The following is a 27,676-nucleotide window of genomic DNA, read 5'->3' as shown; positions in this document are numbered from 1 at the left end:
TAAGAAAATATATACACACATAAACCCTTCACATGGAAGCTAAAATGTCTCTCATCTCTGCTACAGAAGGGATTGACTCAGCAGGGTAAATCTTGGCGATAAGTTGCACAAAACTTTCGTACTTATCAAGAAAATCCTTCTGCCATAGTTTTGGGGAAACAACAATTAGAAACCGTTGCATGCTTTTTTACTTTGTTGTAGGAGAAATTCTTAGTGCTCCTAATCCTAATCTTTTGCTTTGTATCATTGAATGTGTATCATTTTAGTTATGAAAGTTATTACTGTCTCTCAAATACAATTCTAATGCTATAATTGATAGATAGTATACATTGAATGGTACATAATACGAGAAATTTCTTAGTCTGGGAGTCTTCTCTTGCTATCCATGAACTGATTACTTTCTATTGAAGAAAAAAAGAAAGTGGCAGCCGTTATATTGTTGCCCAGCCACCATATGTTTTATTCCTTCTTATTAAAGAAAGACTGCCATTTTAAGATGTTCTATTTTTTCAGCCATACATGCGCCTCAAAACAACTATATATAGGGGCTCAAATTGTATTTGGTTTGCATCAGAGTGAGTCCCTTCTCAATTTTGGGGCTCTGCTCCGCCACAGGGAGTAGTTAAGAATTCAGCCTTTCCCACGAAATTCAGATACGACCATCTATGCAGTAAGCATCATTAATTTTTTTTTCCTCTCGAGAAAAAGAACTTTAATTGCACATCATATTTTTCTCTACACCTTTGGCACGGAAATTTATCAACCTCGGCCTTTTTTAGGCCTCTTTTGCACCTACAAATCCACTATTACTATCTATGGATCTATAGTAAGTAATCTGACGGCCCTTAAATATGTTGGGGGCTTGAAGCACTTAAAAGTCTGGGCATTCAATGCAAAAATGATTATTTTTTACAAGCACTTCAAAGTTTGTAGAAGGGCAGTGGTGATGCTCTCAGCCAAACTGCCGAAGCAATCATGAGACCCTTGAAATTTGGAAATATTTACCACACGATTTTCCCTTCATCCTTATTGTAAATCGGAGATATTTTTGTTGGTCAATTGGAATTAAATACAACGTACCTTGCATTTATCCCATAAGGAAGGTAACAGTTCCTCCGAAGTTAAGTTCTTCTGCAGTTTCTTATACATTGCCCCAAAGGACTTGTCCACCTAAATAGGAAAGCAAAACATAATTAACAAGGTAAGTATGCCACTTGCGAAAAAGGTTTTCAAAAAAGATAGGCACCATCTTACCCCAGATAAACTGGACTTTAGCATCTTCCGAAAATCCGCTTTTGACAGCCCAAGCTGGATAGGAATCTGAAATTGATGTATAACATCATACAATTGCCAATTTAGAAAGCGAAATATCCAGAGATAAGTGCAAAGTTTGGCTATCTATATAGTTCACAAACAAAGAAAATAAGGAAAAAATATACAAAATTGACAATTAACAGATGCAAAAGTACAAATACAATCCTTTAAGCCCTTATTATGGCATGCACTAAATCTGACAGTACTCTTTGTAAAGAATAATAAGAAATTAAAAAACTGTTGTAGGTGTCTCGTCAATTTGAAGATGAAGATCATAGCAACTAAATAACACCGGTACATTTTTAGCAGAGGACTACAGCAAACTGGCAAAAGTAATGATTTAGAGCATAAACCTGTAAAGGAGAGGACGAAAAGAGGACTCAGAGTAGGGCCTAAGTTTTCGAACCTCATATAAACACAAAACCAGTACACAACATAAACACGGACCAGCCAACGTGACAAATTGTGTAAATGCATATATACAAGTAGATAGATTTTGATCAATTAGTCTGCTTTTATTACTAATACTGGGAGGGAAACCCCAAATAGTGTAGCAATCTAACACACCTTTAATTTCCCATAATTTATTCATGATGCCCAGGAAGGATTTTTAGACTCCATCTACAAGGATTAGTATCAATGTAGGATAAACATTGCAAACAATTTGTTTAATAAAATATATGTTGAGATGCTGTGCAGAAAGAGTCTATGAAAGATTAGCAAACAGAATTGCACAAACAAACCTCTTCGGGTGCAACATTATTGAATATCAAGTCCTCAATTCTTCTTGCGAACTGGAAAAGGCGTTCAAATTGCTTTTCAAGGTAAAAAAGGGATTATGAGTTGTATTTCCTACATGTTATAAATTCAAGTATGATCGACAAAGAGACAGAAAATAGAGAATAAAATACTTACATAGTAGATAATCATGCTAATATGGCGTGTGCAAGCTTGCTCATAGGCTTCACTAGCCTGATGATAAAACTTGGCCAAAGTGGGCACAACGTTGGCAAGGTCATACAAACTGAGAAAAAGAGACAAAAATAATAAGTGAAAATCTGCTTTTGTCTCCTTGTAAAGACTGTTCTGGTATCAGTCGCAGTAGATGCTGCTTCTACTCTAAAACCAACAGACAAGGAAGAATTGAAACAGCCTTGAGCCTCCTCTTCGTAGGGGGGATCAAAAAATCTTACCTATTCTGAAAAGCAGCATAGTTCTCTATAAGAAAAATATCTGCATATTTTGGATCTGTTTGTGCAATTTTTTCCAAAGTTACAAACATTATGCTAACCTGTCAAGCAACAATCCCACCAGCAAAAGATATGCCAGTTTCAGTTACACATTGTTGAAACAGATGAAAAGAAAAACAAAATAATAAAGAAAAATGAAAAAAAAGGAAGATTGAATACTTGGATTGCAGACAGAAAGGGTAAGCAGTAAACAATTGAAATCACCTGTAGTATTTATCAACATAGTGCAGATGACTTAAGACTGTCAATTTTTTTTATTTTATTTTTTTGATATCAAGACTATCAATTTTTCGTTCACTGATGATTCATCAGTGTATAGAAAATCATGAATACAGCAAAAAAATTACTGGTTGTCAAGTCAGGGATGCAGGCAAAAACAATAAAATGTTTATCAAAACTTGATTGAAAGAAGTAAAGCCTAAAACAATAAAATGTTTAGCAAAACTTGATTGAAAGACGTAAAGACTTTTCTTTTTTAATAAAAGAATAAATTAATACCTCCTTTACAAAAAAAAAAAAACTTTGAGAATTCAAATTCTATAACATATGGAAGATTTTTTTTTTTTTTTTTCTCATTAGAGTTATTTTGATCATTAAAATCAATCGAATCCCTTTCCACGTTATTTTGTTTCTAGTTGTACCAAACTATAGAATCAAAACAAGATTCCTATTCCAATTGATTAATTTATATTCTTATTCCTTAATCTATCGAATTGCATTCTTTGGACCAAATGAAGAATGTAGAACAGGACAACCAGGAAACCTCCTTGCAGCAAAAGAAACAAGGAGCCCTCTTAAAAATCATAAGCAAAACCTCCGTAGATGCAAGGAGACTATCCTACCTTGGAGAATATTCATGGATTGAAACGACAGGCAGAAAACCTGCAATTTATTCGAACCAAACGCACCCCATGCATTAAAAAAAAAAAGCATGACTCCACAACACCTTAAGTACCTTTCTTCTCCCAGCACCCCAAAAGGAAAAAAATGGGTAGAGAAAAAAAAACTTCATGCTAGTTAAAACCTGGAGCCAAAACTCTATGATAGAGATCCACCCAAGACTAAGGTTACTATAGAAAATATTTGTTATACAATTCTGTTAGCTAATGCTGAGTCAGCAGCTGAAGTGAATATTCCCAATTTGTTGCAAAGAAAATCAGTTAGCCTTGAGGGAAGTTGTGGGAGTGCACATCCCATGCTGCTTAAAGGGAGGAATCATCGATCAAGAGGGGGCATCTTTAGGCATTGTAACCTTTGGGCTTATGGGAGAGATCAGAAAGCTCCCTAACTCTTCTGAAATTATCTTCCTGTTTTATCAATTTCTCAGTAATTTTGTTTCCTTGTATTTCAGTCTCTGTATCTCAGTTTCTTTGTAATTCCTTGAATTGCATACTGTTATGCTGGATTTTGTTGAATCAGTCCATTATTAATAGTTTGTCCTTTCTTTTTATCTTCATTTTTTCCCTAATCTCTGGTTTGGTTCTTATCGCTGTGCACCTGACAGTTCAAACCTACAAAGTCTAAACTCTTCCATCTATTTTAGTCTCATCATCTTTGGGAAAGCAAGTGCCTCTAAAGAATCAATTGAATCCAAAAACTTAAATTGTAAGGTAAATGCACATATATTATTTTATATTATTCCTTAACACATCCCTCGTGCCATGAGGGTTATAGGATTAATGCATGGACAATGTATGCCCCACCACACCAAGAGCCCATTTTTTAGGGATCGAAACATGGAACATTTCATAGGCCCACCACATTGAGAACCTTTTTTTAGGGATTGAAGCGTGGATAATTAAACTTTTTATAAGAAGAATGGAGCGGCAATGATCGAACTCTAGATCTCTAGATAGTAGAAACTTTAATGCCATTTAAATAACCAATTCAACCAAAAAGCTTAATCTGTTAGGTGAAGGCACATGTATTATTCTATAACAGTGCTTGAGAGAAATTAACTACATTTCTCAGCTAATTTGTATGTTATCCATCACAAAACAAACAGTTCTTGAAAGGAATCACTAACAAATTTTGTGTATGCTTGGTCAACCAAATCCCTCGATTGTCCGGCAATGTATTGCTCCATACGCGTCGCAAGGGTTGCAAATCTATATGAAAACAATTAAGACATTATAATAGGTAGAGTTAAATAGAACAAAAATTAAGAAGTATATTGTATTTATAAGATTGAACCCAAACTCAGGTCCATTCTGGACGATTACAAGCTGTATTCTCAATGATCAAATACAATCATACAAGTATTAAAGGAAAATTTACAGAATGAAAAAGAAGACCACAGTGCGGTAATTACAAGGTTGAAATAGCACTATTACATATTACTACTGCCCAAAACACCTAAAGAGGCTCTGGTTCTCTCCCAAAAAGCCCAAAGGTCCTAATTGTCCAAGATGATGCTCTCCAATGCTCCTCCTCTTATTTGTAATTGACTCCTGGCCAACCACCTAACCCACTATAACCAACTTTTCTTCCTAATGCTGACTCATCCTATCCACGGGGATCTTTTAATTCCCCGCTCCTCTTCCTTTTATACATTTTCCCGAATTTGTCCATTTTGCTAATCATATCAATACTCCCTCCCATTTTAACCACTTGTCCTCAAGGTGGAAAAGAGGAAATTGGTTATTAAGCAAGAAAAAATCTTTCCAAGTATTTTTGAAAGAAGGTAAATGCTTCCATTTAACTAGCACCTCCAAACCTCCCTCCGAAGTGTATTTCCATTGCAAAACTTCCTCGGGCTCAGTTTGCAGCTCCCATTCTTTGGATAAAATAGATGGCAAGGATCAGGAAACTACTGTAGGTGAGATAGTTTTTTTAAGAGTAACACATGGAAAATTAGGTGCACCTTGCAGTCTGGAGGGAGTTCTAATTTATAGGCCATTTCTCCAACCCGGGCTAAAATTTTGTAAGGACCATAGAATCTTGGACTCAATTTCTCATTAGCCTTTCGAGCCAAAGACTTTAAACGGTAAGGTTGGAGCTTTAAGTAAACCATCTCTCCCACCTCAAAAATCAATTTTCTCCTCTATTTGTTGGCTTGAACTCTCATCCTATTCTGGGCCAGCACTAAGTGATAGTGCAAATCAGCAAGGACAACATCTCTCTCTTGCAACATTGCAGAAACCTCCTCAACAACTGATTGCTGATGACTTCCTCGAAACAAATTTGTTGGGTCATATCCATATAAGGCCTTAAACAGTGTCATTCTAGTAGACTCTTTGTATGAAGTGTTACACCAAAACTCAACCCAATGTAGCCATTTGGGCCAGTGTTTTGGTCTTGGACTACAGAAACACCTTAGATAGGATTTCAAGCAGCGATTAACAACTTCTATCTGCCCATCTGATTGTGGGGGATAGGCAATCGTGTAATGCAATTTAGAGCCAGCCATTCTGAACAATACAGACCAAAAGTTGCTGAGAAAAACCCTGTCACGATTAGACACTACAATCTTACGAAAACCATGCAATCTTACTACTTCCCTAATAAAAACTTCAACAATGTATTTAGCCGAATAGGGATGACATACTACTATAAAATGGGCGTACTTAGTCATTCTGTCAACCACTACAAAAATGGTGTCTAACCCAATTGCCTTGGGCATGCCGCCAATAAAATCCATTGATATATAAGCCCAAACCTGTGTAGGAATGGGTAATGGCTACAATAACCCTGTAGGTGATAAATTTTGAATTTTATGTTGCTGGTAGATATGGCATGTTGCCACATATTCCTTAATATGCTTCCTCATTCCTTCCCAATACACTACTCCTGCAATCCTTTTATAAGTTCTTAGTGCCCCCGAGTGTCCCCTCACCTGGGACTTATGAAATTCTGTAAGTATCAAAGGAATTAATTTGGATTGTTTTGGAATTACCATCCTGCCATGAAGTAATAATCTCCCTCCAAACAACTCAAAACCTTTATGGGACTTGGAATCAATTAAAAGGTCTTATATTATAGTTCTCAATCGCGGATAAGCTTTTATCTCATCATCCGGATCCGTTAAATCTGTCAATTCCACATGAGAGATGACAGAAAACAGAATCTTCCTTGAAAAGACATCAGACACCTTATTTTCTTTCATTGGCTGATAATGTATTTCAAAATCAAACCTCATCAATTTTGAGGTCCACTTCTCCTGTTCTTCCCCCAATACGTTCTGGTCAGTTTTCACCATAAGGTGTCTGCCCATTAAGTAATGTCTCCATTTTTGGATGGCAAAGACAATAGCCATAAGCTCTTTTCCATACACTAACTTGTTCATGGCTTTCTGAGAAAATCCCCGGCTAATAAAGGTAATTAGCTTATTCTCCTGCATCAAGACAACCCATATACCTTTACCCGAGGCATCCGTGACAACAGTGAATAGCTTGTTAAAATTCGGTAATGATAACACAGGCATTAAACTCATTGCCTTTTTTAACCTGTCAAATGTCTCTTGCCCCTAATTGAAATTATCCTTTTCTAACAACTCAGTCAATGGCTTTGCAATCTTCCCATAATCCTTGACGAATTTCCAATAATAACTAGTGGGGCCTCAAAAAACCTCTAAATCCCTTGATATTTAGAGGTTTGGGCCAGTTTTCCATAGCCTCAACCTTTTGGGGATCAGCCATAACTTCCTTACCCAAAATTATATGGCCTAAATATTCCACTTGACGCTGCCCAAAACAACATTTTTTTCTATTTATAACCAACTGATGTTGTCTAAGAGCTGCCAACACCTTCATGAGATGTAATACATGCTCATGTTCACTTTGACTATATATCAAAAAGTCATCAAAACACACCAAAGCAAATTTTCTAAGGAATGGCTAACACCTCATTCATAAGGGCTTGGAATGTTGATGGAGCATTGGTGAGGCTGAAAGGCATCACCAAATACTCATAGTGGCCCTCATGGGTCTTAAATGCAGTTTTTGGAATGTCATCTTTCATTCTGATTTGATTAAATCTGGACTTCAAGTCCAATTTGGAAAATACCTTAGACACCCCCTCCCCAATTCATCCAAAAGTTCCTTAATCGTAGGCATGGGGAATTTATTAGGTATAGTGCATTTATTCAGCGCCCTATAATCAACACACACACGCCGACTACCATCCTTTTTTTTAATAAGAAATACAGGGCTAGCATATGGACTCACATTATGTCTAATCATTCCATTATTCAACAGTTTAGATACTACTTTTTTTATCTCAGTTTTCTGGTATAGTGGGTATCTGTAAGAGCGGCTATTGGTAATTTGACTACCTGGCTTAATGGTAATTGCATAGTCCTGAGCTCTCTTTAGGGGTAGACCGGTTGGTTCATGAAATAGGCCTTGGAACTCTTCTAGCAACTCATCCATCTCCGGCTATGTTCCAGTTAGCACCTTCGATTGATTTGTTCTTTGTTCAACAAGAAAACCTGCTCCTCCATCATGTAATGCTTTTTCAATTGACTTCATTGAGGCCACAACTCTGGATAATGATGGGTCACCACGAAATATCACCTCCTTGCCCCCCTGTTCAAACCTTACAGTCATCTCTTTGATATTAGCTTTAATTTCCCTTAATCCTACTAACCATTCTAACCCCAGAACCACTTTCGCACCCCCCAAATCGAATAAAAGCAAGTCTTGGCTGATTATATGGCCCTGTAGCTCAATGGGTACTCCCTTGCACACACGTTGGCACGCCACTGGATGTCTGTCACCAACCTCCACCCAAAATCGTGGTGTATCATCGACTTTTAACCCCAATCTGCTTGCCACGTCCTTGCTTACGAAGTTGTGGGATGTTCCACAATCAATCAAGGTAACCACAAGTTCGCCTTTGATCTTTCCCTAAAGTTTCATAGTCTGATTAGAGGACAACCCCAAAAGACTGTGCATGGATAGTTGGAAAGCTCCTCACCTTCATTCTGACACTCCGCTGTATTTGCCTCGTCCCCCCACATCTCTATCATTTTCCTAGCCTTCATTTTCGTCTATTTCTCCTGCAAGTCAGCTTGGGACAGACACCGACTAGCACTCCAACCACCTTTGCTGGCATGGCTTTCCATTGGTCGAGAATTACCGATTGAAGAAATTTGGTTATTAAGGTTTAATTGGGAAACTGATGATATAGAAGAAGCATCAACCACATTAGGCTTTGGGCCACTAAAATTAGCTTGATCGAATTCGTCAACCGGGTCGAGAGATAACCCGCTCCATTTCTTTTAGTCTAGGCCTATTTGGACACTCCTATACCTTGCCCTAAGCCCATTCGTCCCACTCCTTCAGCAACCCACACTAGGTTCCTACGTTCAATATTCGTGGCCAACTTCATCATTTCAGATAGCCTATAGCCTATTCTTGGGGTGCATAAGCAACTCCTCTCGAATACTATCAGATTAGCCATTGAGCCATGCTCCCCTAAGCACCTCTTCATCCTCGAATCTTAGGTGACTCACTACTTGAAGATAGACTAGAGATATCAAATACACCTTGGAAAGCAAATAACGTTGCAGCTATAACTTTTAATTTCTGCCTAAAAAGACACTACACACAAATAGAATAGGTTGGCAGCTTTTCATCTTCAACTTATTTGCTTAAAGTTCAAATGATTTCTTATTTTATTCATGGACGTATATGAAAAATCATGTAATTTAGATAACCCTGCTGGGAAGTATCTCTGTTTAGGAAAGATATCTCCTATTTAGGAGCAGTATGCTCAGCAAATAATTAGAATTTAATTTGTGTTATTTTCCTAATTTACCAGTTTCCTTATTTTCCAAGTTTCCTACTATTAGAGATTGTAAATCATGGATATATAATCAATCATGCTGAGGATTTCTTAAAGCAATTCAGAAATCTGTCTCTAACAAACCCAAAGTACCTAACCTGAACTTAATGTGGTTAAAAAAAAAAAACTGGGTATCAGAGATGCCAATTCATAGTTTAACAATATGTAATAAAGTTACACGATGTTGTTAAGAGCCTTTCACTACATTTAGTACAGATAATATTCTAGGTATTTCTATATTCTGAACTCTGTATAACAGGCTCAAAAGGGTGGACACGTATTATCATTCCAAAAAAAATAAAAAATCCTAGCTTCTTTGGAGAAAGGGTGAAATGGTAGACTCCAAGGATCTATTTCACCTGGGAATGTAGGGTAGGACACCCATTTGGCGAACATTGCGCTCATATTTTTCAATCTGATGGCAAGCTTCATCAACAAACTGAAAAAGATTGTCAATTAGATGAATTGAGTTAGCATCTCAATCTCTTCCAAATGCATTTGACAAAATGGTATTCTTACAAAACTAGTCACATACACGGCTGAATTGCATAGATATCCGAGACTCCAGGTCACCAAGCAAAAGCCGTACAAATCCTGCTGCATCAGCTTTCTGACCAGAGAGATACTTTTCTGTTACTCCATGCATCGATATGCAGCGTAAAGGATCAATCTTGTATGCCCAATCCACAACAGCATAGAAGTCTTCCTGAAATAATATAAATTATACAGAAGCTTTACAGCAGTAAAATCTACGAAATTATGTACCAAAAACATCTGATCAGGAAACTCTTAACAAAGTGTCCAATTATAAGGAACAACATATAGATCACTCCTAAACAATAACATTAAATATGTTAGGTTCAGCTTATATATGATAAAATATACAGTGCTGCAATGGAGAACTCATAAGGCTGCACCAATTTATCTTGAATTTGGATCTTCTTGCGCAATATAACAGTTATCTAGAGAGATAAAAAGATAAGGAACAAGACCAATAAATTTTCCTTGCAAAAAAGAAAAAAATCTGTCTCTTTCCAACAAGGCTATCATGTAACATGAGAGGATCTAGATCCTTTCCTCTGACTAATATCAGAAGCTCAAAATCACATTGAAAGAGATATAGAGTTTAATCTATGCATACTTGAACTCCATCGAGCAAATCCTGAAGTGATTCATTTAAAGCTGCAAGCTCCACAGAATTTTTACCTGCAAAGTTGATGAAATGGTCAAATTACGGAACAAATGATCTCAACAGAATAAAATCAAACCATAATAGATTAAATATAAACTTCAAAGTACAGAAAGGATATTTGCTGAAAGCAAGGTACATGTACCAGATTTGCAGTTATTCTCATCAATGTCCATAATTCCCAAATCATCATCATTTGCATCATCATTGTGTCCAGTTTTATTACCATCAACAAGTGTAGGAACTTCAAAGCACAAGAAGTGTGCAAAAAAAGAGCTCTGAAACATAAGCCATAAATAGTTACACATTTGAAATATTAAAGATCAAGAAGTTTTGAGAACGAGTGAATATCAAGAACTTTCACCTCATCCACCAGAAGTGGGATAAAAATAGTGAGCATCTTTGCATATGCATCAGAGACTGTAGAAGTGTCAGCAGAATTTACATTCTGACCAGAACCTGTGGAACCTTCAAGCCAAACAGTTGGATTTTTAGGAGCTTTAGTACTAGCTCGAAGTTCATTGGCGAACTCACGGGCCTGTAAAGGGATTCGTGAAACTTTAGACTCTCTATGCACATTATTCAACCGAAGCATAGCAACACAGTATATATGACCTAGAACTCTGAACACCTATAACAAAACTTACTTGTCAAATACAAAATTGTAGTATAAGGTCATTGGTCTCTAATTCAGTAAAGACCAAAAGAGTAATTATAAATCAGATCAAGCAGCATCAAAGTTAGAAGACCTGCTATTCAACTGTATGCAAAATTACTCCTGGATATGTAAAAATTAGGCTCATTACATCTCTCCAACTAGTTAAGCAATGATAGAGGTGAATTTTTTTTTTTCTACAATGCCTCTTTTTAAAAGATAGTAGTTAGATGTACCCCAAAAAAAAGAAATTAGTTGTTGAGAAAATAATTGAAAGTTTGCTCCAGACAATATACATCAGAAGAAAAATAATGTTTCTTTCTGACGGAAAGTGAATAAAAAATATACATTTGAAACTTCAGTTTCCATTGTACAGTCCTGATTCCTTCAAGTGTATGACATCAAGCACAAAGCAAATAAGCTTCAACTCACACAGCTCCTTTTGATTCATGGTAAGAATGTAATCATAAAGTTCTCTAATAGGAAAGAATGATGGAGAGGTAAAAAATTTACATGCAGAGAGAGGCTTAAGGCTGATGCCAAGCAAGCAAGACTCTAGCTGAAAGCCAATTAGATAACTTAATTTCCACTATGATTACATCCACGAAGACCCCCAGCAACTCTTATGCATGGTCAGCCAAATCTTAAAACATTAATAAGCTACAAACTTGAACATTATGACTAGCACAACTTTGGTAACTTCTTTACCTGAACCAACCTGAGATGAGGTATAACTATCTGTTTTGTATCCCTCAGAAGATAGATAGTCAGGAAGGAGAAATTAAATTGGGATTTTTATTCTGACCAGGACATTTCATAACCCCTCATGCTCTAAAAATATTTTATTTTGCAACTTTTTTTTTTTTAAATCTTGATTCTATACAAGTAATCACATCAATGATAAGTTTCCACAAGCATAATAGCCACTTCTGAGTTCATATATTAAAGGCTAAATGCAAGTCATAGCAAGAATTTTACCACAAAATACTAAGAAATAAAAAATAACATCAATATGGTGCGTGAATAGTTTGTAATCTCAGACCTCCCTGCGAAGAAGCAGGTTTAGAGAACTACAGTAAGCTTTTCTCAATGGGCCCAAGCAATTCTTATCAAGAACCTGCAAGTTTAAAGGAAGATAATTTGGCAAGAAAACAATGAAAATAGCTCAACAAATATATGTATGCAAAACAAAATTTTGAGCAGAAATTGTAGTTCATCCAAAATTGAACCTTTAAATGTTGCAGAAGACGTGCATATGTCCTGCACTTGTACCGCAGGTCAGCATGATCTGGCCTTTTCAACTGTCCCCGCTATTTAGAGCAACAAACAAAGTGAAAATGAAAAATTATAAGACTTCAAAAGTTAATAATTCTATAAAGAATTTATGCAGAAAATACCTGAGAAAAGTAATTTTTATCATTTATCATGAAATCCACAAAACTAGCAAAGTAACTTCTCAAGTATTCAGAAGCTTTCCCGACAAAAGTAGATTTTATTATTTGAAGTTCTCCTCGCTTCTCTTTAACCTGTTGGAGTAGCAGAAACCACCATTAAAAATTTAAAACAAATGACTTTAGGTCTTATACATATTTGCCATATTAGCCGCAGGCAATAATACTCTATTGGCTTAGTGAGGCCCCAAATTCATAGGATTGACATAAGTAGCTTCTCAGGACCAATTAATATGGTAGCAACTAATGAATAAAAATCATAATTGTCACCTTAAATCAAATTTCTTTATTTAACTTTCTTACCAAGAATTTTGTTACCGAGAGTATGACATAAAGAAGGAAAGGTTGGCCAAAACTTATTCCAGGGAAAGTAGTAAACAAAACTTAATAGAGTGGGAAATAAATTGGCTTGCGGTTTGTCTTAGAATGAAGTGAAGAAAAGCTAAAAACATCACGGAGGAGTAAAATTTGCATTATTAACATTTTCATTATCTTCTTCTCCTTTCTCTCTCTCTTTCTTTCTCTGAAAAAAATTATGCTTTTGTTTAGTTAATTTATTTTTAGTTATATAAATATATATTCTTTTTAATTTATTATTTATTTTTTCTTAATCTTCTCTTGTATTTATATGGGTTCATTGAGCACGGACCTCAATTAATTTGGGATAAGGGCGACGTTAACATTGATGTTAATGTAAGTTTCTTACAAAAGAAAAGAAGCATGTTTTACCATGAACAGTTTTGTTTCCTAAATTATCAAAACTTACTTTAACAGATGTTTAGAACAATTGAGAAGTAAGGCAAAGAACATACGGCTCTCATATTTGCATAAGTTGGATCTACATTAGGTACTGCAAGACCACGCAAGGCACCGGTCAACCACTCACATGCTTCTATATTTTGAAGCATCCGCGCTTCATCAAATGATTCTCCTGTCAAGCATGCTGAATACTACACCCAATGAAACATCATTAAAATAAATACCAAGATAAGTAAGTCCATCAAACTCAAACTACAAGAATTCACCACATGAAGGCATACCTCAGCAGGGATACTCAATTGCTCAAGAAGCTTATCAAGCTCTTCAATGAGAGTTTTGTTATTTACTGATTGCATTTCCAACTTGTTATTGCGGGTTTCAATCTGGACATCACAAAAGTATTGAGACAAAATAAAAAGAGATCCATTTCTTTTTTATTAAAAAGAAGAAATTCATTAAGACAGAGAGAAGATGATTATAAAGGATTAAAAGGATACGAGATCCTCCTCACAAAAGAGATGTTAGAATATGTAGAAGATATCTCATAACAACATAATTATATCTTAGAATAGTTTTGTGTCTTAGATGATTTCTTAATATTGGTTTCCATATTTCCTTATATTTCATGACTTGATTCCATATTTAATTAGGATTAGGAGTCTATTATTAGTATAAATAAATGTTATTACTTTGTCTTTTGAAACACATCCTACGTATCAAATCACTATCAATTTCAGATTATTCATTCTTTATTTTCTCTTTTCCTTATTCTCCACCCAAATCCTTATAATTTCAACAGGAAAAAGAAAAAATGTGTGTCATTTTAAAGGATGTTGTAAAGAACCAATTCAACCCAAAAGCTTAAGCTGTTGGGTGAGGCTACATTAATAGTTTTATATATCTCAACACACCCCCTCACACGAGAGCCCACTGGGCTTGAAGGGTGGACAATGCACAGGCCCACCTACATGTGCGAAGAAAGAAATTCCACTAGAAAGAAAGTGGGGGGCGGTGAGGATCGAACCCGGTACACCGAGGCTCTAGTACCATGTAAAGAACCAATTCAATCCAAAAGCTTAAGCTGTTGGGTGAGGCTACATTAATGGTTTTATATATCTCAACAGATGTTATGTTATGTCATTTTAAGTGAGAAAAAGAGATAAATCATGGGGAGAGAGATTAGACAAAAAAAAAAAGTGTGGGTCTTATCTCTTTGTGAGAGTTAAATGACATAAGTTGTGTCATTTAAAAAGACAAACATTTTTCTCATTTCAACAAGAGAGAACAAAGAAAATACCAAAGAAGCAAAGCCACATACATGTAAGAGATCGCTGTAAAAAGACCATGAGTTTTACACTAAATAAAAGCCAAATACCTAATCTTATCTCAAAGAAGATGCTCACTCAACAAAATATCCTGAAAGATGCAGGAATTGCACTCCACAGAGTGGAATTGATTGCATATTACCACAAAAATTTGGCTTCTTTCCTTCTCAAGATATCATCAATTTTTAATATTATATGTCCCAAACCATATCAACTATATAACCTAGAGAAGCAAAACTAAAAATCTATTCACAGCAAAAAATAACTTCAATAGCATCACAAAGCGTTGGCTTCTTAGAGATAATTGTGATCATGAACCAACTTTCAAAGTTAGTATCCATGTCTAAATTCATATCAGTTTTCAAGAACTCAGAACCAAGATAAAAAAGAAACCTTTTTTATTTTCTTAGTTTTGAGAAAAGTGTGTGTAAAATAAGAGAGTTGGATTAGATATCCTCCTTGACAAAGACACAAAAAAACAGAAATAAAACAAGAGTAAACATTATCTATGCTCTTTTAGTGACAACAACATAACAGCAAGAAAAAAGAACATAGATTGGACCACAAAAAATAAAACAACCTAACAGACTAAAAGGTGCTTTAGCCAAGGAACTAAGAAATCAAATGAATGGACAAGGATTCCATTAAACATTGCAATAACAACCACAAAGTAAATTGTGAATAGGCAAATTATGCTCCCAACTTGAAGTGTAGAAGTCCTTACTGATTCGATATCTTCCCTCATGTGTCGGAGTTTCACATTGAACATGCCTAACCATTCATCCATGTCTTCCACACAATTTGTTGCTGCTTCAAGCCCTTGCAACACCTACAAGGCACAAATTCGTATGAACCACTTCATAAAAACATGTTAAAATAATTTTAAATAACTAAAAACATGAAGATTTGTAAAATGAAGTAGCATTTCCTAATCACAGTGTTGTTATCACAACAGCTCTAATGGTTGAAGTGATGATAACGAGATAAAACTAGAGCTTAAAATATCAGCATAAGGTTGAAGCATTAAGAAGGGGATAAAATCAAGCAAATTGGTTTATCTCAAAAAAAAATTCAAGAATCCATGGTGTATTTAAATAATTATAATCATAGCTTAGAAAACATAAATGATTTATTCAGTCTATTATTCTAAATTCACAAGGGCAGAAAATTAAGCTACAATAGAATATATGAATTAAGGGGCCTGTTTACAATAACACAAATAAACAATAAGGTAATACCAGCAAAAGAAAGGTAATCAACTCAAAGAACAGTTATACCTCATCTATCAAAGGTTCACTTTCTAAAATGGCATGCACGTTTGCTGCTTCCAGAGCCTGAAGCTCTCTTTTCAACCTTTCAGAAAATGCCTCTGCTTCACCAATACCCATGAAATAACTGCACATTCAAAAAACTACAACAATTTAATTCTGCACATTGGTATTGTAAAAGAAGTTATGATAAACAAAAGTATTTTGTTCATAGAAAAATAACTGAATTATCTATGCAACAATCAACACGAGTACATAACTATTTTCATTTGAACTTTATTTACATGTAACAAGCATCATGTTCAGTACTTCACACCCATTGGGTATGACATTGACACTAATCACCACTGGGGCATTGGCTTAGTTCTAGCCACAAGGTGCTTTTAGGGGTTTTTGAACACCTTCCAGGTAAAGTCCACTCCCACGGAGCTTAGTTCACCAACTAAGCCAACCCTCATTATTAGCTACTAATTTATGAATTCTTTGTATCTATAAACCACTCCCCGTTAAACCCGACTAACGAGTGTGGGGTGAAGGAAATCCTTGTACGCAGCCTTACCTTTGCATAATTGCAAAGAATTCCTTGTATCTATATCAATCATAAAATATGACCAGAAATTTTATAAAGGAAGAGAAAGAGGCTTTCTGTGACATTGCAATAAACCAGTTGCAGACAGAATAAATTCCTTTAATTATATTCTTACTCATCAAAAATATTTAACCTCGGATCACAATTTAAGATAGAGAATGATAGCACCTACGTTCCCAAAAGAGCCTCCATGTCCTCTTCCTCTGCCTGGGAGACAAGTTCCTTTTCGACATTGACTTTCAATTTTGTTTCGGTTTCAGCAGATTCAACAGGAGCACCGTCTTGTAGATTATTTTGAGTGGAAACTGAGGTTGTATTTTCCTATTTACATTGGTGAAAATAAATTAACAGAGAAAACCAACAGTCTATAATTATTAAGATCAATTAGTCACCAAGTAATTATTTATTAGAGTTTAACATCCTCAACTTGAAATCAAGAGCTTCAAGGTCACTAATGAGATAAGTCACATTCCATCCAAATTAATTATAGTAATTATTTATTAAAAAAAAAAATCTATTCAAAACAATGACTGCAGCTTGATTGTAAAGCAACTTCAAGTTTAAGTGATTAGAAGAATATGCACCTTAGCCCAAAGAGCCATCTCCACAACATCCATACCAACAACCTTAGGAAGGCGACCCAGAACATCTTTGCAGATATTTAAGATGCAAAGCAGGAGCCGATTCCTACAAAAAAAGTAAAAGACAAAATGAGCAAAACTCCACTCTCCAGAAATACAACCATAAACGATTAAAGTCTGCATACTTAGATTATACATTTCCGTCAATGGTATATAACCTGTCATCAATATTGCGCATTGTCCACTGTGGAGGAGCCACACTCTGGCTTCTAAGGTTATCAAATCCCTATAAGACAGACACTCATCAGCTATATATACATACATACATACATACAAACATACATACACATATATAATATTTAAAAACAAATTTCATAAAAGGAAATGGCTGCATCCTGATTTGCTTCTGTTCCAGAAACTGAGAACATTATCATCAGAACATAAAGATCTCTGTGGCAGTAGGAAAGAATGGAATATTACCAGTGTAAACGTACATCCACTGGGATCATTTGTTACAACTTCCAATTTTGAAAGGTGCTTCAGCTTGTATATCTTAGCAGGCTGCAAGCACAAAAAATTTTATAGACAAAATATTGTAAAACCTCCAAACAAGACAAGTTCAAGTGGGGGAAAAAGGACTATGCTAAATATACTGTGAAGCATCAACCAAGCTTTTAGACAAGGATAAGTTGTATATATTAAAAATAAAATAAAAGAAAGAGGCAACAAAGATGGTGTAAGTATCAATTCAGTTGAGTCATAAAAAATGTAATTTTTGACAAAAACATATTACATCAGCTACATGCAGGACTTTTTCCTTTCTTGGCCTACCGTGGAGGGAGAAAGCTTTTTTTCGCAGGGCAAAAGAAAACTTTCATGAAAAGGAAAGGAAATATGGAACAGGACTATCAGGAAAACTCCTAAAAAAAGCAAAAAGCAATACACAAGCAAGATACTTAGTGTAGTTGATTGGGGACCGGGGAACCATGAGCTGAAAGTAGCTACAAAAACAAGGAAAACTCCTAAAACAAGCAAAAACCAACAAAAGCAACACACAAGCAAGATTAAAAAAAAGAAAAGCAGCTTCTCAGGTTCGTTTGTGTAGTTGATTGGGAACCGGGGAACCATGAGCTGAAAGTAGCTACAAAAACAAGTATATCCCAAAGAAATTACCTCAATAACTCCTCCCGATGAATACTTTAAAACTCGAAGAAAAGCTTTTGTCCGCTGAGCCTTTGCTTTTGCTGCACAAAATAGCATGTCGTCACCAACAGTGCTACAAATAAAGAATTTAACAAATCATTACAGCAGTAACACACAATGAAGTGACCACATAATTACCTACCCAGAAATGAGTCCTTTCTCATCCTTTTGTATTCCTATTTTGTTCTGCCAAGTAAATCCTACCATTATATGAACCAGTTATGGATACACTATAAGCTAATGTCTAAAAAATGCTAAATCCTCCCATTTATTCTACTATATAAAAGGGAAAAACCTGCAATAACTTGTTAAAATAAGAGAAACATAGTTTCCAATTACATCCCCGCTACTAACATGAAACCAAAACCACCTAATTAGCTGGTTTCAAAACCCTTAGAAGTAAAAAAAAATGCATAAACGCTACATGTTAAATCCTTAAGAAACAAAGTAGACCCTTATAGCCTCACAAAACAATACCAAAGCCAACAAGACACCCTCATAACCAAATGAATATTAATATATTATACTTCTCATAAAGTATCTAGTTAATATTACATCAACGAGACAACCACCACTCATGCACTTGTTCCTATAATGTGCGGCCCACAAGACACACATGGAAAGCATAAATGCTACATTTCAAATATTTCAACCACTCGTTCAAATTTCGCTCCTACATATATCTCTGCTTGGCAAAATACATAAAGATTCACATCATTGTTAGGTAAGGTTCTAGAAGTGCAAACAAGCTTTTCTGAACACTGATTCCAGTGCTGTATGTATTGGAGCATTACCATAACAAAAGTTCGCTAAATGTTGAATAAGAATGAAAGCAGAGAGAAAAAGGAGGGAGTGTGAGAGAAATGCTGCGTACTGGAGAGAGCGAGAACCCTAGGCTTAGCCATTTGACGACCAAGCTTGGCAGATTTTCCCCAAGTGCCGTGTGTCTTGACAACTCGGATGGACAGGACGATCTTCTGTTTGGTTCCCTCAATGGCAGCCTCGCAAGCTCGCCGGAGCTCAGCATCGTCAGCGCTTGATTTCGCCATTCTCTTCTCTCTGATCTCGAATCAAGAGACGATGAAAACTTTCGCAGAAGAGAGATGTTTTACACACACATACACATGCACACAAGGACAGAGAGGAACTGTGCCTATTATTTTTAGCAGTAAAAATTGTCAAAAACGGTTTGCGGTTGGACCTTTCTCTTTGCGTGCGTCGTGACTCGTGTCGCTTCACTTTTTAGCGCCACGAACGAATTGTTTGTTACGAGCCTTCGCGGTCCAATGCCTAAGCAAATTCCCCCGAACCAGGTTCAGTTATGAATTTACCCATCCCAAATAAACTCTATCTTAGCTCTGTCAACAACACATAAAAAATGAGGATATATTTACGAATTTTGGCTTTTTTTTCAAAAAAAATAAAATGAATTAATCCCACTTTTCCTGTATCTGTTACAAAAAAAAGTTATCTACATAGCGACGAAAAAATAATCCATCTTTTTTATCCACATTTCATCTGATCTGATAATGTTACAATTTTGTCTTTCACTTTTCATTGAATTCAATGATAACCCAGACCTCCCTAAAAATTCGATAGTGATATTATCTTAGGAGTGAATCCTCTCATGTCTTATGTGATGTGAGAGAATCATAATATGAATTATTGATAATAAAAGAAGAGGAAAAAAAATATGAAAATAGGTAGTTATATAATTATTAGCATTGATTTACTCTTATATAATTAAAATTTTCCTTCACTATTCCTCCGCACTCTGGATTAGTCCCATAGACGGCTCAAAGAGTCGAAGCTCGTGGGAATACCGGGAGGAGCCAACTCGTCTCAAAGAGATAATTAGGGTTTGGTAACTCCAAAAAAATTCTCCTTCATGTCATGTCATGCTTATGTTGAATAACACACGATAAGATGATCCATTTCTTAATTTCTTTGATCAAAATTTCCAAAATTAATCAGTAATATATCTTTAACAATGAATAGTTAAGTTAAAAAAAAATAATTTCCTATTTTTTTCCCTACAAACAAGTTCACGTTTCCGGTAATCTAAACAAGATCAAGAGAAAAATTAGAGAAGATCGGTCCCCAAAAGAAAAGGACAAAACAAAAATACACTAGTTCAAAAAGTTGAAAAGTAAATATTTCTTCCAAATGGAAACGCTAACAGATTACATACAACTTGAAGTCTCCAACATATAATTAAATAAGGGGAATTATTTTTTTATACGTGATGTAAGATAAAATCTTTCTCCCACACATATATATAAAGGAGAGAGAAAAGAGAATATAGGAGAGATAAAAAATATTAATAGATCTTGTCTCTTTATACGTAAATAGGAATGAAATTTTATCTTGCGTGACATAAGAAAAACAATTCTCAATAAATAAGGGTGTGCATGACAAACTTTTCGGAATCAATTCTTTTTTAATTTATGTTTCTGGGAACAGAAGTTGATGGGAAACTCGTTTGGTAAAATCAGTTTATTTTTTTGTTCCTCAGACGAACCGGTTTAATTTTTGTACTGGAGAACAAAAAAAAAGAATCAGAAAATTTGTGTTTTTTTGTTCCGGGCACAAAATGAGAAACACTTATCTCTCTCAATCACTCTCCACCTCTACCATCACCACCACCACCACCATTATCCCGACACGACTGTCGCCGGCCACCATCGTCACCGCCGTCATCGTACTACTAGTGCCGTCGTCACCACCCCTCTCTACCACAATGTGACTGCCACCATTACCACCCATTACTACCACCATGCCACCGTCACCACCACCATTATCACCGTCACTACCACCATCACCACTACTATCATCGCAACTACTGCCGTCACCGCCACCATCGCCATCACACGCAACTGCCACCACCCCCATCGCCACTACTACCACCACCACCACCACTGTCACCAACCACCACTACCAACTGCTGCAGCTACTATCGTCACCACCACTGCCGTCGTCGTCGTCGTCGTTGCCGCTGCCGCCACCAACCACCACCACCATCATAACAACCATTACCGTCTCTACCACCACTATCGCCACCATTACACCACCCCCGCCATTACCATCACCACGTCATCGCCACCACTACCACCATCACCACCACCACCACTGTCACCTACCACCACCGCCACCGTCGCAGCCACTGTCGCCACCACCATCATGCCACTGCTACCATTGTTTCCGCCATCAACCACCATACCCACCACCATTGTCGCAGCCACTGTCGTCACCTCCACCACCACCATCCTCACCACTACCGCCGCAACTACCATTATCACTGTCATCGTCGCAGCCACTGCCGTCACAACCACCACCACTATCTTCACTACGTCACCGCCGCCACCGCCGCCATGCCACCTGCCGCCACCACCACCACAACCACACCATATGAAAAGGAAAGCAATGATCTGAAATTTTTTTATATTTAATAGGAATTATTTTTTATTATATTATTTGTTGTGTCATCAAACACAATTCTCATTCTCGGAATGAAAATAGAACATGTTATCAAACATATTTTTTTTTCTTAGAAACTATTTCAAGACATAGAAATAGAAAAAAATTATTTCTTTTGAAAAATAGTGCTAGGAAATAAAATGGTTGTGATGCACACCCTAAATATATAAACTTTCCCACTGGCATAAAAATCAATCATCCCACATATTTCTTCCAAATGGAAACGCTAACAGATTACATACAACACGGTCTTGCGTAAACAACTCAGAAAAACTTTGATGAATAAGATAACATATACCGGATATGACACATAGAAGGTGAGGCGGGAGTAGAAAATCGATATTCACTGTTTGATTCGGACGGCTTATGAAATGAAGAATGAGTTTAGACACATTGGCAAGTAGCATCGCGTATTTTAAAAGGCTGACATATAATTCTATTTTATTTAAAATAACTTAAAATAATTATTAAATAATTATGAATAATAAAATAATATTATTTCAATTATTTTTTAATTTTTAATTTTTGTTAATAAAGTTAGAAGACTCCATAGATTAAATAATTAAATAGATCAATATATCATGCCAGACCCTTTATATTTTAAATATAAAATAAATTTGACTTGTATCAAATTTAATAACTCAGCTCAAGTTAAAAATATTTTATGTAAATTTAATCTATTTAAACTGAAACTGAAATATATATTGATTTGACTATTCACATTCCTAATCGAGAGAATTATTAAATTGAGGTTGAACTTATTAGAAAATGGTACCTATAATTTTTACGAGTGATAATATAGAACAATAAAAAAAAATATTTAGGGATAAATACTGCATGTAAATAATATATTAAAAAAATATTTGAGTGTAACCTTAGCTGTTGGCGGTGATCTCCTGTCATGATCTCCCCTTGGATCTGCCTATAATTTCTCTTCCATAAATTCGAGTAAGATCACATTCTTATTCTTGACAACTCCTAGTGCTACCAAGTACACCTTTTTCTAAATATGAAAATATTTGCGGAAATTGTTTTTAAAAAAAATGAAAGAAAATTTTTCACATTTAAAAAAATGAAGGTAGTATTAAAGTTTTTTCCCCCAATGGACACCTTCCTGCTGCTAATGAAGACAAACCACTGAAACCCTCTCCATTAGGATGGTCGCATCCTCGTGCAAATTTCTACCTCAAAGTTCGAGTAAGTTCACATCCTCGTGCAAAATTCATATATATTAACATAATAAAGGATAATTTCAAATTACTAACTCTTCTAAAAATTTAAGTTGTTAGGACTAGAAATCTGAATAATTTCATCAAATATTTTAATACGCTCCCATGAGACCTTTTTTCTAGGTTGGAAGTGTGGATAACAAGGCTATTTTCTAATTCTGATATTATGTCACACAATCACTTCTCCCAAAAATTTAAGCCTTTAAAAAAAGAACGTATATGATTTTATTATATTTATCAACATGCTTCCTCCTGTGAGAGACAATTTTTTTGATGATAATACCCATGCTCATTTTTTGTTTTTTATTATTTTATATTTAATTTTAATTTTTTATTTGATAAATGAGAGCAGTAATAATCGAGTTTTAAATCATTTAATCATAAATTCTAATACTATGATCACATAACCAATTTTTCAAAAAATTTAAACTGTTAGAAAGAGACACAAATAATTTTATTATTATGTAAGAAAAAAGGCTCCTTCAACATTTCTCACGGAGGTTTCCGTCTCAAAATTTATATCTTGGGTTTTGATGATACCCTAACACGGCTTCGATTTGATATTGATCTTGTCTTGCATTATCAGTCAGGGAATTGCACAGGCAGATAGTAAGTTGCATGGCTTTGCGACAAGGCATAGGCTTGCGCAAAGGTGGCGCAGTTGAAGAGGCTATGCAGGAAAATGGGTAAAAGCTGATGGACCATTCCAAAACCCTGTGTTTGCCTTATTGTTCAGCCCACTGTGATGGATTTTTAAGCCGTAATCCAAAAAACAGATTACTTACTCTGTCAACGTTAGGAATTTGTGCGAACAAACATAAAAACATTTGATTTTTATTTCTAAAAATAGTTTTTAATTTAAAACAATAAAAAAAACTTGTTTGAGTAGTATTTTAGATGTTTCAAAAAATTATTTTTATAATTCTGTAATTTTATAAAGGGAAAAGTATTTATTCAATTACCGAAGATAAAATCATCTCCTCAAAACGACATCATTTTGGGTTATAAGATTAAAAAATTATAAAGATAAAGACTAATATAATCCTGCAATATATTATAATTACAAAAACATCTTGATTTTTGTCTCAAAACAATGTTATTTTGGACTCACCGAAGATAATTTATCTCGTTGACTAAAAAATCTTTTACCCTTTTGTAAATGAATTCATTTTTTTAAAATTTTTTAATTTTATTATATTTAAATATTATTATTTTTAAAATTAATTTTGAATTTTTATAATATCCAACAAGACAAAAGTATTTTTGATAAACTAAAAAACAAAATTAAATTCAACAAGACAAATAACAAAACGCTAGTTCCGTTTCTAAACTCAGAGTAGACTCGGTTGACTCGCCGAAAAGAAGAAGCTAATGGAGGACGAGTTATGGTACCCGATTCCAGTGGCGGAGCGAGTTTTCTTGGCTGTTGAGAGGTTGAGTCCTTCAAATTCAAATGGTCCGAAGTGTGGAAGTAGATCGATCAACTCTTTCGGATTGTCTTTCGATACACTGATTACAATGGTACGTACATACTTTATATATGAAGGTTATCAGACCCTAAATCAAGATGTTGAAGAAGGTATGTCTCAGGTTGTGGCTCATATGTGGTTCGAGGCTTAGCTCTCTTCTGCATCAGAACAGCAACCTTGTTTCAGCTCATTATCATCTGCATCCAATGCATCTAGGAAAGGTAAAATATCACATTTTGAGAGGACGGTTGGGAGTTCTTTAAGCACCAGATTGAATCAAACTTGTCCCCTGCTTATGGAGATGAATTTTGACGGGGAGTTTTCCGTTTTCTGAAATTCAATTTTTGTATATAAGAAATGGGGCTGACAAGGATTGACACCTGACTCCTTAGTGAAGGAGGTTCTCATTATGTTATTGTTATGAACCAACTATCCCAAAAAGTTAAGCTATTAGGCAAAAGGATGTAAACAGAAAGAGATTAGGTTAAGACGAGGAACATTAGATTCAGGACAGAGAAAAAGTAAATGTCAAGATGGACTTAGTGCAGGTTGTGTCTAGCCAGAAGAGGCCATGCTTTAGAGTTATGCAATTGTTCCCTTTTGGAAGTTGCATCTGGCATTTGCTTCCTAGTTTAGCAAGTTAGTTTGTGCATAAATGAGTATTATTGGCCATATTATGCAGCTAATTAATTGCTGAAATAATAGAAGTTTACATTTCTGATGAATACTTACATTTCTATTTGGCTAAAGCTCTCTGTCATTTTCACCTCTCCGGGCGTATACTGCTATTGGTGCCAGATGATATTCTTCTGTCCATCTCTGTATGTATTTTCAATAAGCTAGAGACTACCTCAGCCATGTTTGGTCTCCTTGCAGGTTCTTCTATCAGGCATGCTAGACTTAGCCTAACTAGCTGAAGAGCAAATACATTCCCGCTGTTTCCAGTGAGGCGTGGATCAATGAACAAACTGAGTTTCGCTTCTGCATCATCTTCATCAATGAGATTTGTAATGACTGCTGAAAGCATTACTTCTCTTCCATCTTGCACTATAATAGAGTCTTTGCCTGTGATCAATTCCAAGAGCACCACTCCAAAGGCATAGATATCCATTTTGGAAGTGACTATCCCTGCCTCCAGATACTCTGGGGCCATATATCCCCTAGTTCCCACAACATGTAATGTGGAAGAACCGCAGGTTACTTCCCTCTTTGATTCTTCAGCAAGAGTAAATTTCGCTATCTTGGCCCTTAGATCTCCGTTTAGTAGAATGTTGTCAGTGCTAATGTCCTTGTGCACATAGCAGGGCTCGGTGAAGTTGTGAAGATACTGTAGTCCATTGGCAATATCTAGAGCAATTTGGATCCTCTTTGCCCAGCACTGGTGCTCTGTGGACCTGCTTTTTCCAAGCCATTCCCTTAAGGAGCCATTTTCCATATATTCAAAAACAAGACAGAAGAAGCCATCATTTTTACAGTAACCTTGCAGCTTTATCAGGTTGAAATGATTGATCTTTCCCAGCAAATTCACTTCCTTGGACGCATCTGCATTTATTTTTTTGATAGCCAAGATGTTCCTGCCATAACCAAATACCCCGCGATACACAGATCCCTTTATTCTATTCCTTGGACTAAAATTCTCAGTTGCTTCCTTTATTTCCTCAAACCTGTACACTTTGGAGAGAAGCTCAATGCTTGCTATCTCCCCACGGATACCTTCTGAAGGGGTCAATGTTTTACCTTTTGTACCTCGCTTAAAGAACCCCGCTGATCTATTTCTGAGCAAAAACACCGCAGATAAAATGACACAGAGAACAAGCATGAAGCCCCCTGTCGTGGCTCCCGCAACGATGAATTTTCTCTTGGTCTTACTCTTATCCTTTTCAGCAATGGAAACAAGAGGAGGTAAAGTGGTTGGTTGACGATTATCAACTATGGTCAATGAACTCCTGGGTTCACTTGGAAACGGAATCAGAACAGTTGTGAACGGAAAGAGAGCTTGATTTTCAGAGGAAAAACTGTTGGCATCAACTACACTACCTGCAGTAACATTGAATCTTTTGGCAACATTAGAAATATTATCACCCCAGTTCACTGAGTAAGTCATTAAATACTTGGTGCCGTTCGTTGATTGCTGCGCCGTTGGACAAGCACATCTGAGTGGCACGTGCAATTCCATGCCAGGAAGCAAATCAAGCACCCCATATGGATTGGCACGCATGAGAGAATCACAAGTGGACAACCCCTGATACGTATCATTTGCTACTAAAAAATATGTTGGATTCGGAGGCAATACATATTCGCTTTCAGCTTGGTAGTAGTCCCTCGTTAGACAGGAACAGTTGACAGGGATAATTACCTCTTTGCCAGTTTGGAACACCGTGTGCAGAGTGACGTTATTGATTCTGGCAAGCTCTTCTGGGTTTGATGATGTGAGGTTGGAAATTGTGGTCGTGGAGTTGTAAGGAGGTTGGGATTTGAAGATGAGGAAGGCCTGGCAGGATTTGTGGAGGCCATTGCAGGTGTAAAGGAAAGCTGGAGAAGGCCCCGTTGTGTCATTGTTCTTGCAACTTAGTATTGAATTTGCTGAGTAATTCTGCTGTGCCGTGGCAATTGAACATAGAAGAAAGCTTTGTGTGAAAAGAATGAGGAGAAACACAGCACGATCCATAATGCGATTATTTTCCTGAGCCTGTGATGGAAAAAATGATCTCGGATTCAGTATTAGCTAGATGGAAAAATATTTGAGTATTTTAATACGGAAAAATTATGTTTACAAATTTTTTTGTTTATAAACTACGTTATATTTTAATGGTAAGATATTCTTTAGTGAAATCTTATATAATATAATTTTTTTAAATTTATGGAGAATATATATATATATATATATATATATTTTATCAATATAACCCTCTCTTTCTTTTAGTATATGATTGTTAGATATTTGAGACGTACTAGTATTACTATTAATTATAGCAGAACAAGTATTAACGTGTGGAAGATTAAAAACTGAGGAAAAACTCCGAACGTCGAATTTGGCTGACTAGTTCATCATAGATTTTATATTGCAGAGGAAAGCAAATGCCTGGCTCCTACAGTTTCGTGTACGTTGGTTCTTCAGTATATTTTATAGG

General features: G+C 35.9%; 2 protein-coding genes across 2 annotated transcripts; both read right to left on the bottom strand.

The window, feature by feature from the left end:
• Positions 1–28: 28 nt before the first annotated feature.
• LOC133313328 (exocyst complex component SEC3A-like) lies at positions 29–19,419 on the bottom strand. The gene is made up of 25 exons (XM_061514695.1): positions 19,245–19,419; positions 18,341–18,411; positions 17,648–17,728; positions 17,386–17,453; positions 17,171–17,273; positions 16,759–16,907; positions 16,007–16,124; positions 15,454–15,558; positions 13,686–13,787; positions 13,458–13,595; positions 12,592–12,720; positions 12,424–12,504; positions 12,237–12,311; positions 10,904–11,077; positions 10,685–10,817; positions 10,492–10,556; positions 9,886–10,056; positions 9,710–9,789; positions 4,591–4,672; positions 2,508–2,605; positions 2,230–2,338; positions 2,058–2,129; positions 1,255–1,320; positions 1,081–1,170; positions 29–139 (listed from the first exon to the last, which is right to left on the bottom strand). The coding sequence occupies exons 1-25, from the start codon at positions 19,417–19,419 to the stop codon at positions 29–31; spliced, it is 2,646 nt and encodes an 881-aa protein (XP_061370679.1).
• A 5,004-nt stretch (positions 19,420–24,423) lies between these two features.
• On the bottom strand, positions 24,424–27,340 carry LOC133313329 (lysM domain receptor-like kinase 4). Its single transcript, XM_061514696.1, has one exon. It carries the CDS (start codon positions 27,211–27,213, stop codon positions 25,309–25,311), a length of 1,905 nt encoding a protein of 634 aa, XP_061370680.1. The 5' UTR covers positions 27,214–27,340; the 3' UTR covers positions 24,424–25,308.
• Between the last annotated feature and the right edge of the window lie 336 nt (positions 27,341–27,676).

The sequence above is a fragment of the Gastrolobium bilobum genome, unplaced genomic scaffold (assembly GCF_033153095.1).
Source record: "Gastrolobium bilobum isolate Gb01-03AN ecotype WA unplaced genomic scaffold, APGP_CSIRO_Gbil_v1 utg14062, whole genome shotgun sequence".
NCBI lineage: Eukaryota > Viridiplantae > Streptophyta > Magnoliopsida > Fabales > Fabaceae > Gastrolobium > Gastrolobium bilobum.
This window is presented reverse-complemented; position numbering and strand designations above follow the sequence as displayed.

Excerpts from the sequence above, each read along its gene's own strand:
- LOC133313328 (XM_061514695.1), bottom strand. The coding sequence starts at position 19,419 with ATGGCGAAATCAAGCGCTGACGATGCTGAGCTCCGGCGAGCTTGCGAG. Across the intron at positions 10,557-10,684 it reads TGAGAATAACTGCAAATCTG|GTAAAAATTCTGTGGAGCTT; the intron begins GTACATGTACCT and ends TCAACTTTGCAG. Across the intron at positions 2,130-2,229 it reads TTAGCATGATTATCTACTAT|CAATTTGAACGCCTTTTCCA; the intron begins GTAAGTATTTTA and ends TACCTTGAAAAG.
- LOC133313329 (XM_061514696.1), bottom strand. The coding sequence starts at position 27,213 with ATGGATCGTGCTGTGTTTCTCCTCATTCTTTTCACACAAAGCTTTCTT.